Source organism: Sinocyclocheilus rhinocerous, unplaced genomic scaffold (assembly GCF_001515625.1).
Source record: "Sinocyclocheilus rhinocerous isolate Xijiao unplaced genomic scaffold, SAMN03320098_v1.1 scaffold3468, whole genome shotgun sequence".
Classification (NCBI taxonomy): domain Eukaryota; kingdom Metazoa; phylum Chordata; class Actinopteri; order Cypriniformes; family Cyprinidae; genus Sinocyclocheilus; species Sinocyclocheilus rhinocerous.
The window spans coordinates 359,570-370,772 of record NW_015657489.1 but is presented as its reverse complement, the minus strand read 5'-3'; the positions used below and the strand labels follow the sequence as shown (position 1 = coordinate 370,772).

The window sequence follows — 11,203 nt, the reverse complement described above, 5'->3', positions numbered from 1 at the left end:
TTTTTTGTTGCAGTAATAAACCATATTCATGTTTCTGTTAAAGGTTTGTGCAGGTTAAATGTGTTTGTCAAACAGTTAATTGGTGATGGGGCCACCCAACAATTTTTGTTTTTGTTGTTTTTTTTTCTGAAGCATTTTTATTTTATTTTGCATATAAAATTATATTAAAGTATGAACTAACTTGTGCAATACAGTAAATATTCTTACACTACCCTAAATCAATGAAAAAATGTGCTGCCCCAATCACCCAAATATTACCAAAAAAAAGTTTTTTGGGCTCAGTTTACAGAAAAGTGTACATCACACATCCTTTCATCATAATATAACATTGTTTCCTCCTCAAATGGGTAGTTAACATCTTCAGTATTACAGAAATATACCATGTGTTCGGCTGATGTTTTTCATTTATGGCAAGAAACCTTGCTCATGTTGGAAATTCACAAACTGTCCCAATCACCCTTAAAGGAACACTCCATTATTTTTGAAAATAGGCTCATTTTCCAACTCCCCTAGAGTTAAACAGTTGAGTTTCACCGTTTTCTAATCCATTCAGCCGATCTCCGGGTCTGGCGGTAGCACTTTTAGCTGTAGCTTAGCATAGATCATTGAATCTGATTAGACCATTAGCATCTCGCTCAAAAATTACGGCGTAATAATCAAGGAACTTTGCTGCCGTACCATGGGTGCAGCAGGCGCAATGATATTATGCAGCGCCTGAAAATAGGCTTATTTCCGTCAACATACCCAACGTGACCACCTGCTTGCACAGGGAGCGTGCTGGGGACTATTTTCAGGTGGTAAAACTCAACTGTTTAACTCTAGGGGAGTTGGAAAATGAGCCTGTTTTCAAAAATAGTGGAGTGTTCCTTTAATTCACCCATCTGTGCAATCAAGCCGATGATATCGCTGGAAATGAAGTGTCCCCAACTAAGCAAGGAACCAAAACTCCATCGGTGACAGAATGGAGAAAAAACCTGAAACAAATGTGTAAAATCTATGCACTTGCTGTTTAAATCACAAGTGTCATGATCATAAAGATGAATAACTCTAGCCCTCACTGTAAGCCGCACTATAGATATTTCACTGGCCATTAAGTTGGTTAAATACTCATTTAGTGATTCGTGGATTTGTGAGTCCTGATACATTTGTCTTTACTCTCCAGCACGATTAGGCTGCTTAACACTGTTTGCTGGATGTGCATCTCTCACTGTATCATGTTCATGTTGTCTTGATTTATTTATTGTAATAAATATATGATGAATAAATACAATGAATCATTCCCCCGACCTGAACGCAATAATTCTTAATGAAGAGATTATTAAAGATTGTTAAAGAAGTCTGCAGTCAGTCTTCTGGATTATTCAGTGATCTGCTGGTGTCTGAAGACATGAAATAAAAACACATAATATTGACTTCAAACACACTTCTGATCTGTTCTATGCGCGTCTTTTCAATGATTTGCTCATCTGTTGAGCTCATGGTTTTTAATTATATATATATATTTTCAAATATGAATGTTAAAATATTGATCAATGTTTTTAACAGCGCTGAAATGATTAGTAATGATTTTCTGTCACAACGTTAAAGAAGCGTACGTGTTTTCAGCAGAATGTGAGCTTCTGTTGAGTAATGGTCAGTTGTTGTGTGGTTAACAGGTTGTACGGCTGGTTTATGGGGAGCAGATTGTATGAAATCGTGTCTGTCCTGCGCTAACGGAGGCGTGTGTGACGATGTGACGGGAGAATGCATCTGCCCTCCGGGGTTTAAAGGACCCACCTGTGAAACAGGTAACACTCTTTGCTCATTTACTCAGGTCACATTTATTACAGGGGCCATGTTTAGCTTTAATATTCACATGATCAGTTTATGAATCACACCCTATTTTGACAGGTTTTTAGGGCTCATATCATGAAGAATAAAATTTTTAGTGATGGTCGTAGATAGATCATTTTACTGTGGAAACTCTCCAGTCCAAAAAGCATTTATCTGAAACTAAACTGAATTAAAAACAACTCTTTCTGAATAATTCAGTTTTCTGAATGAGTGATTAATATATGACGGGTCAATGGCACTTATTCAGAGTTTACAAACATGAGGAGGAAGTAGGAGAGATATTTCGGCAGCGTCTGTATTCACTGTTAGGCTGCTGAGACACTGCTGGTGGTTGTGTGTTGTGTGTTTGGGAAGTAGTGTTTGATGTGTGTGTTGTGCATTTGATGTGTGTTGTGTTTGATGTGTGTTGTGTGTTTGATGTGTGTTGTGTTGTGTTTGGTGTGTTGTGTATTTGATGTGTGTGTTTTGTTGTGTGTGTAGTGTGTGTGTTGTGTATTTGTTGTGTGTTTGATGTGTGTTGTGTTGTGTTTGGTGTGTTGTGTATTTGATGTGTGTGTTGTGTTGTGTTGTGTTGTGTGTGTCGTGTGTGTTGTGTATTTGATGTGTGTTGTGTGTTTGATGTGTGTTGTGTTGTGTTTGGTGTGTTGTGTATTTGATGTGTGTGTTGTGTTGTGTGTGTGTAGTGTGTGTTGTGTATTTGATGTGTGTGTTGTGTTGTGTGTTTGGGGAGTAGTGTTTGATGTGTGTTGTGTATTTGATGTGTGTTGTGTGTGTTGTGTATTTGATGTGTGTGTTGTGTGTGTAGTGTGTGTAGTAGTGTATTTGATGTGTGTTGTGTTGTGTGAGTAGTGTATTTGATGTGTGTTGTGTAGTGTGTGTTGTGTATGTTGTATTTGATGTGTGTTGTGTAGTGTGTGTTGTTTTTGATGTGTGTTGTGTTGTGTGTGTAGTGTGTTGTGTTGTGTGTGTAGTGTGTTGTGTTGTGTGTGTTGTGTTGTGTTTGATGTGTGTTGTGTTGTGTGTGTGTAGTGTGTTGTGTTTGATGTGTGTTGTGTGTGTAGTGTGTGTTGTGTTTGATGTGTGTTGTGTGTGTAATGTGTTGTGTGTGTTGTGTTTGATGTGTGTGTAGTGTTTTGTAGTGTGTGTGTGTGTGTGTAGTGTGTTGTGTTTGATGTGTGTTGTGTTGTGTGTGTAGTGTGTAGTGTTTGATGTGTGTTGTGTTTTATGTGTGTTGTGTTGTGTGTGTGTAGTGTCAAGTCAAGTCAAGTCAAGTCACCTTTATTTAGTGATATCTAGGTGAAAGAGTCTCTATGTGCTGAGAATTAACTGATTTCTGTGACATGAGGCGGCTAGCAGACGGTCGGTTTAGCCAGTCTGTCTGCTTCCTGACCTGGGCCCCAGTTAGTCAAGTAACTAACTAATTGCTCTGTAGTGTGTAGTGTTTGATGTGTGTTGTGTTTGATGTGTGTTGTGTTGTGTGTGTAGCATGTAGTGTTTGATGTGTGTTGTGTTGTGTGTGTAGCATGTAGTGTTTGATGTGTGTTGTGTTGTGTTGTGTGTGTAGTGTGCGGTGAGGGCCGCTTCGGCCGGAGCTGTAAGGAGCGCTGCGTGGATGGAGTCTGTCGTTCTCTGCTCTTCTGTCTCAGAGACCCGTACGGCTGCTCCTGTGCGTCTGGATGGAGGGGCTTTAACTGCAGCGAGGGTGAGATGAAATCCTGTAGAGTTTAACACACAGGAGGAACTTTAATTTAATATTCTGTCTGAATGATAGTAATAATGGTAGTACTCTGAACTAGTTTCGCTGAAGCTGTTCTGAAGTGTGTGCAATGAAAATAAACACTTTACAAATATTTTGTTCAAATATTGCTTGTAACTCTCTTTATTTTGATGAAATAGAATGTGAATTGTGTTTTATTGCTCTAATCTGATAAGAAGTGATTTTTCTATATTATTATGATTATTTATTAAGATATATTGAGGAGGCATGTGATTTAGTACTCTTGTGATTCCAGCCTGTCCAGCCGGTTATTACGGCGCCGACTGTAAACAGAAGTGTGAGTGTGAACAGAGCAAATGCAGTCGCTTCAGAGGATGTGTGTGTGAAGGCAGGCACGGAGCTCGCTGTGAGAAACCTGGTAAAACTCATTTATTTCAGAGAAACCGTCCTGTGTTTCTGGGAGATCTCTGAGCTGAATCCTGGTCTGCTTGTGATTTCTTTGAAAGACACGAGACCTGTTATCGTGAGCAGTCTGAGAGACATCGAGCTCAACTCAGGCATCACATACACAGTCAACTGCTCTGCGTCAGGCCGGCCCGCTCCTTTACACGGGGAAATAACCCTGGTCAAACCAGACAAAACCACTGTCTATGTGAGTCTCGTCTCAATAACATCACCAATGCACTCGCACCGTTTCACACACCGTGAGCTTTGATCTGCTTGAGCCGCTGCGTTGTTCATGAAACGCCTCTTCTTTTGTTTTTCTCAGGCAGTGGACACACAGACGGAAAATGATCAAACGACGTCAGCATTCAGGGTGGAGAAGATCAGTGTGTCGGCTGCTGGACGCTGGTCGTGTCAAGTGAAGACCAAACACTATCAGGAGGAGAAAGAATTCATTGTGAACGTCAAAGGTGAGATTCTTCAAAGTTCCCCAAGGTCTGTCTCTATTTTCCTCCCAGCTAAATTTCCAAACATTCACAACATACTGTTTCAGGAGCCAAAATGTTATATGGCTATGAAATTAGCAATGTCCATAGTGGGAATATTAGCTGTAAATATTTAACATGGCAACAGTAAAAGTATGAAAAAAAAAATTTGTAGACAAAATAGCTTCTCCAAGATTGCAGGATTTTTTTTCAGTTTGCCTATAGAATCACAAAAATGACTAAACTGAGAAAGGGCATTAGATTACGATCCTGAATGTGTCCCTTCATGTTGGCGTTACGATTGCTCTGTCAGGGGTTAGATCCTGGACGATTAGAAAGCAAAAGTCTGTGTTTCTCTAAAGGCGTCTCTATGTGTAAAAACTTCTCTGACATTGAAAAACCCGCTCCTGCTCTGGATCCACTGCACAATGCATAGGTGACACAAACTGCCTAATGTGCCATACAACATTATCATGGCATTCAGACCACTGATTGTGACTAAAATAATAAATGCCACCTCTGTGTCACATTAAACAATTTTTGTTCATTAAATGTGGCTTCTGGGTTGACTTCACAATGTTAAGATGGCTTAGCTATCAGTGCCTTATGTTCATAAATACATGACTTTATAAGGAAATTCACTGCAGCCCCAATCTCAGTGACCTCAAATGTAGAAAGTTTGTACAGTCTAAAGCTGAAGATCACAGGTGTGCGAGCAATATCAAGAGAGGAATATGTGTTTCTATTAGTTTTGCTGTAGGTAATGCATTAATGACTTCATTACTCAGCTGGCACGTCTCTGGTTTCAGTTCCTCCGCAGCCCCAGAATCCTCCGCTCCTGAACGACAGCGGCCCGCGTCACCTGCTGCTGCTGCTCAATAAAGAGCCCTACACCGGAGACGGGCCTGTCACCTCAGTCAAGCTCATCTACAAACACACCAGCTCGTCTACATGGAGAAGCATTGAGGGTAACGGCACTTCATCGGCATGTTTTTGTGTTACTGCATACAGCAGCTGGAACATTTCATACCCGCGGTTACAGGTCACTGTGTTGCTCTTGGCAGACTGTCTAGTGTAATAAATATTTACATTGTGCAATAAATTACAAAAAGGTGACGGAAAATATTTCTGATCGCTGTTAAATACAGAAGATATTATGAGTAGTCAGAAGAATGCGGGTGAAGTCATTGCTCCGGAAGGGCCTTTCATTTCACAGCGGAGGAAAAGCACATGACTTTCCAGAAGCACTGACCTCATCTGATGCTTGTGTTGTTTCACTTCATGCAGGGGAATCTTCTTTATTAGCTAAATGTGTTTGTACAACTAATGAAAAACACTGTTGTTTAGTTCTGGGTGAAAACAGACTAAACATATTTGTGTCTTTGGCTCATTGTTCTTGCTGATCGGACTGATACTCAAAACGTGGAAAATCGTTAGAAAACTGTGGAACTGTGTTTGAAGTAGATAGCAGATATGGATTAAAAGAGACACATTTCTCCATGTGTTCCACAGCGAGCGGCTCTCTGGTGAGGTTGGACAACCTTTCTCCCATGACCCAATACACCACACAGGTGCAGCTGAGTCGCCACGGAGCGGGAGGAACCGGCCAGCCTGGACCCGAAGCCACTTTCTCCACGCAGATGCTCGGTAAGAGCTCAAACATAGCCTCATGTTCATCACACGGCAGGATGATAAAACACCTGTGTTTGTCTCAGAGCTCCCCGTGGGTGTGAAGCTGAGCCCCGTCAGTCAGACCGCGCTGCTCCTGTCGTGGGACGCCGCTCCTGCCGAGGAGGACTGGAGGTACGAGGTCACATGTCAGCAGGTCGGAGCTTCGGGAACCGAGAAGAGATTCCAGCTCGCGTCGAACTCCTCCGACCTCCGTCTGAACGAGCTGAAACCCAGACACAAATACCAGTGCAAGGTGAGGACGAGCAGCAGCGCCGCGGGACAGGCCTGCCCCACCGTCAGCGCCTGGACACTGAGCGACCGTAAGGATGCCTTTGTGCCTCTCACTTTTTTTTTTGCTAGCAGCCATATGTATTGATTCCTGTCATCACTGGCATGTCATCACAGCTACACACACGCTACACAGCACTGACAGATCTTTGTCTCCTCTGAAAGTCACAGCGCTGTTCAAAACACAGTTACATAGCAAATTCAGAAAACGATGAGACAGTTAATGCCAAAAACAATCAAGCAGTTTTGCTGCCTACTATATATTTCTTTATGTGAGTGTACTGTATGTATGCGGATGAGTTGGATATACTAGTGGAGATATTGATTGGTTATGCGGTGATCCATCAGAGCTTCCTCCTCCTCCTGCCAACATCTCCACCTGTAACATCAGCGACTCCTCGGCCGTCATCACCTGGTTGGTGGCCGAGGGTCACTCCATCTCCAGAGCCATGATCCGCTACCAGCAGACGGAGCAGACGGAGTACAGTCAGCAGGTGGAGCTCAGCGTGCAGAACCAGACCAACATGCACTTCCAGCTCAGGGGTCTGAGGGCCGACAGCACCTACCAGCTGGAGCTCTGGAGCGTCAACAACATGGGAGAGAGTGTGGAGAGGCCACAGATCACCCTCAAGACGCTGCCGCCGCAGGAGAGCTCACGTGAGTCTGTGCGCTGAACCGCTGAGTGTTTCCTATGAGATGCATGTGGTGTGTTCATCCAGTGTCATCCCAAATCTTCCAGTCGGATTCACTACTGGAGTGAGAGTCCTCTGGTAAAGCCGTGTCATTTCAGCTTGAATATATTTTCTTTTTCTCTGCCTCAACTCCCATCTGTCTCTAATCGTCCAAGATGTTATGCTGTGTGTACTCTAACAGGGATATTAAAGGGATATTGTTCTGTCATCATTTACTCACTCGATTGCTATTCTAAACCTGTATAACTTTCTTCCTTCTGTAGAAAATTAAAGAAGATATTTTGGGAAATGTCTAGAAAACTTTCTTAAATATATTCTTTGGTGTTCCACAGAAGAAAGTCAGTCAGGGAGAGTAAATAATTACAGAAGCAGTGTTCATTAAGTCTTCACTAGTGCAGCTTCATAAAGGAGCTCATGTGAGCATCTGAACCATAGAACGAGGATGAGACACACTGAGAGAGTAACACTGCCCTCTACAGGCACGGATCACTTACTGTTTATAATGATGGAAGTCAGCTTAAATTTGTGGTAATTTCTCTTCTGCATGTGACAAGAACCAATGAAATACAGTGTCTCTCATAACCAGGTAAACACTTTATGTGGATATTTATAGTGGATATATATTGATCAAAATGAGCAATAATGTGCAGGAAGAAAGACAAACCTTTATTAAAGACGAACCATTATTAACATTTAACATTAACATTATTTAACACTTGACAGGCGAAGTTAATTTTCATAAATATTTATATTTGTTCAGCACTATAAAATGCTCCAAATGAGAGTGATTGTAAATTGTCTTTCAGAGCTGCACGGGTTCCAGGCTCACGGTAACATGCTGTATTATGCGATCCTGGGCTCCGCCGGCATGACGTGCATCACTATCCTGCTGGCCTTCTGCATCGTCCTGCAGCTCAAGAGAGCCTCTTTCCATAGTCACATGGTGCAGGCCTTCCACAACATAGCGGTGAGACACCGACCGAAGTTCAGCGTTCCCACTGACCGTATGCATTCATTTACAGATCTATCACAGTAAAAATCAGCTGAATTGAGTCACAGCTTTATCTCTATAGCAGGGTTAGGGTTCTCACACTAGCACTTGGCCGTACAGCAGAGTTTAGCTCCAGTTCAGAGTTTGGATCCCTCAGTAGCTGCTTCAGGTGTGTTGGAGCTGAACTCTCCTGTAAACATCGATCTCTCCTGTGCTCACAGAGAGAGGAGCCTGTGGTCCAGTTTAGCTCCGTGCCGCTGAACGTGCCCAAAAAAGTTCCCAACTCCAGCCAGTCTGTGGCCTATCCCACCCTGGAGTGGAGCGACATCAAGTTCCAGGATGTGATCGGAGAGGGAAACTTTGGGCAGGTGCTGAAAGCCCGCATTAAGAAAGACGGCCTGAGGATGGACGCGGCCATCAAGAGAATGAAAGGTGAGGTGAATTCAAAGAAAAGAGTCAGTATGTATGTTAGCAAGTGCTTGATTTCTCTCACAATGTCTCATTCTCTGTCTGAACCATAGAATATGCCTCTAAGGACGACCACAGAGACTTTGCCGGGGAACTCGAGGTCTTGTGTAAACTGGGTCATCATCCGAACATCATTAACCTTCTGGGAGCGTGTGAACACAGAGGTGTGCGCCTCAACTCCCACAGACGTTTGCTGATCTCCTGCAGATCTCCGATACGACGCGCCTGTGCTCGAGAGCTCATTCACACTGTCTGCTTCCACTGCAGGTTACCTGTATCTGGCCATTGAATACGCTCCTCACGGAAACCTGCTGGACTTCCTGCGTAAGAGCCGCGTGTTGGAGACGGACCCTGCCTTTGCCATCGCTAACAGCACCGCGTCCACGCTCTCCTCGCAGCAGTTACTGCACTTTGCTGCGGATGTGGCTCGTGGCATGGACTACCTGAGCCAGAAACAGGTGAGCGTGGAAAACACTGTCCAAAAAAATATGAAAAAGTTCTGCTGGAAATCCTCACAGATACCATTTCTCTCTAAGGATACTGCCTTTTCTAGTATCTTTGAGATTGTCTGTAATTAACTAATTATCTAGGATCAAGTTGTGTTTTTTTAATGAGAGGCTTAATAACAGCCAGTTTGCATCACGATTTCTTATTCTTAAGCAGCCCTTAATGTCGATCATGGATCAAATCGATCCACCATGACAAACAGCGAATATATCTGTGCTGTTTAATGCATTTGAGACGTTGTGTTTTCCTCAGTGCATAACTGATATGTCACAGGTATATTTTTCATCTCTAAATGTTAGAAAGTCATGCAAACATATCCATTTTGCTGTCAGGAGTGAACGAGCGCTGCTGCACGCATGCACGCTAAACAGACAGAGTGCAATCGAATAGGAGCGCAATAATTCAGAGTAAAATATAAATTTTGCTAGAAAATTTGTTTTTGGACATTAATTGTGTCTTTTGTAGAATTTTAAACCTACATATAAAGTGTATTTTTATGATAGCAGTAACTGTAAGTGGACTATTGTAATGGGTAAATCAAATGTAAGCTAGTAGGCTACAGTAACTGATGCCTCCTTCTATTCCGAATCTTGGAAACATGTGTTGTATGCGTTGAAAGTGAAACCTAATAAAACAGCGCGCATAAGAAAGCGATCGCTTCAGCAAATGCACGCGATCACAGATTGCACGCTTCCCAGCCGAAACAAACCCCCACGTGAAATTGAAATAATAACCTGTGATATAAGATTTTGGCCATATTGCCCGTCTAAATCATTCATCCCACACTATCAACAGGCGCGTCATGTAGGCTTACACTTCTTGTACTTCTTTTGGACACCACAAGGTGTCACTGTGGCCTCAAAGCTTACCCCTCGCCTACTCTGGCTCGATTGCTATTCCTGAGGAAAAACACGCCCTCCTCATTACCCTACTGACAAAGAAATGTAGAAATAAATAAATGTGGAAATAAATAAATACGTAAATAAATACATAAATGTGAAAATAAATAAAAGTGGAAATAAATAAATGTATAAATAAAAAAATAAAAAAAATAAATAAATGTGGAAAACAATGAAAAAATACATAAATAAGGAAATACAATTATAAATAATTATTTATTTTTGCTTTTTTACTTTTCTTTGTATATTTATTTATTTATTTATTTATTTATTTTAGCATTTTTACATTTCTTTGTACATTTATTTATTTCTAATTATGGCAGGATTGGCATTCCATAGTAAAGCAGCTCTAAAAGACAGCAGTGTCATTATTCAGATCAAGTCAGTTCAGTGTTGGTTCTTGAGTGATTTCCTGCATGCTGAAGCTGTGCTTGTTTCACGTCTCTCTCGACATTTTCTTTCTTCGGACAGAATGAAATCATTTACACTCTAGTTGATATGTGAGTTTATTTCAGTCACAGTACATAGAGGCGGTGTGGCGTATAGTGGCTCGAGCTCTCAGGACCGTTGACCGGAGGCTTGCTGGCTACAGCTTTGCACCACAGCACAATTAATTAACTTCAGATTAAGGCTGTAAAAACGTTTCTGAATAACACTCACAGAAACAATGACTATCTGCTTCTTCATGAATATTGTTCTTTTGCAGTTTATCCACAGAGATCTAGCAGCCAGAAACATCCTGGTGGGAGAAAGCTTTGTGGCAAAGATCGCTGATTTCGGCCTGTCCCGAGGTCAGGAGGTTTACGTGAAGAAGACCATGGTAATGATCCGAAGGCCGCTGTTCTTGTCATGCATTACTGAACATGCGTGATTTTAACATGCGTGTTTCTCTGCAGGGGCGTCTGCCAGTGAGATGGATGGCCATCGAATCTCTCAACTACAGCGTTTACACCACCAACAGTGACGTGTAAGAGTCTGTGTGTGTGAGTGTGTGTGTGTGAGTGTGTGTGCGCGCGTTTTTGTGACAAATGAGGACATAAATTGGTATAATGACAAAGGTATGACATAGGTATTACAAGGAGAAGGTGACTTTTCAGGACATTACCCCATGTCCCCACTTTTCAAAACATTATATAATCTGAAATAGCACAAAGTTTCCTGTAAGGGGTAGGTTTAGGGGTAGGGTTGGTCTAGGGCAATAGAATATA

At 42.1% G+C, this 11,203-nt stretch overlaps 1 protein-coding gene across 1 annotated transcript in view; it reads left to right on the top strand.

Moving 5' to 3' along the window:
- The window catches only part of LOC107721039 (tyrosine-protein kinase receptor Tie-2-like), a 16,181-nt gene extending 5,159 nt beyond the window's left edge, over window positions 1–11,022 (top strand). The window contains exons 5-19 of the mRNA XM_016528890.1: window positions 1,656–1,787; window positions 3,398–3,535; window positions 3,846–3,968; window positions 4,057–4,202; window positions 4,320–4,464; window positions 5,289–5,447; window positions 5,992–6,126; window positions 6,195–6,470; window positions 6,787–7,095; window positions 7,937–8,097; window positions 8,343–8,553; window positions 8,643–8,753; window positions 8,857–9,047; window positions 10,702–10,815; window positions 10,892–11,022. Of these exons, the coding sequence (XP_016384376.1) occupies window positions 1,656–1,787; window positions 3,398–3,535; window positions 3,846–3,968; window positions 4,057–4,202; window positions 4,320–4,464; window positions 5,289–5,447; window positions 5,992–6,126; window positions 6,195–6,470; window positions 6,787–7,095; window positions 7,937–8,097; window positions 8,343–8,553; window positions 8,643–8,753; window positions 8,857–9,047; window positions 10,702–10,815; window positions 10,892–10,966 (2,426 nt within the window). The 3' untranslated portion in view covers window positions 10,967–11,022. The remainder of the gene's footprint in view (window positions 1–1,655; window positions 1,788–3,397; window positions 3,536–3,845; window positions 3,969–4,056; window positions 4,203–4,319; window positions 4,465–5,288; window positions 5,448–5,991; window positions 6,127–6,194; window positions 6,471–6,786; window positions 7,096–7,936; window positions 8,098–8,342; window positions 8,554–8,642; window positions 8,754–8,856; window positions 9,048–10,701; window positions 10,816–10,891) is intronic.
- Window positions 11,023–11,203: the final 181 nt, after the last annotated feature.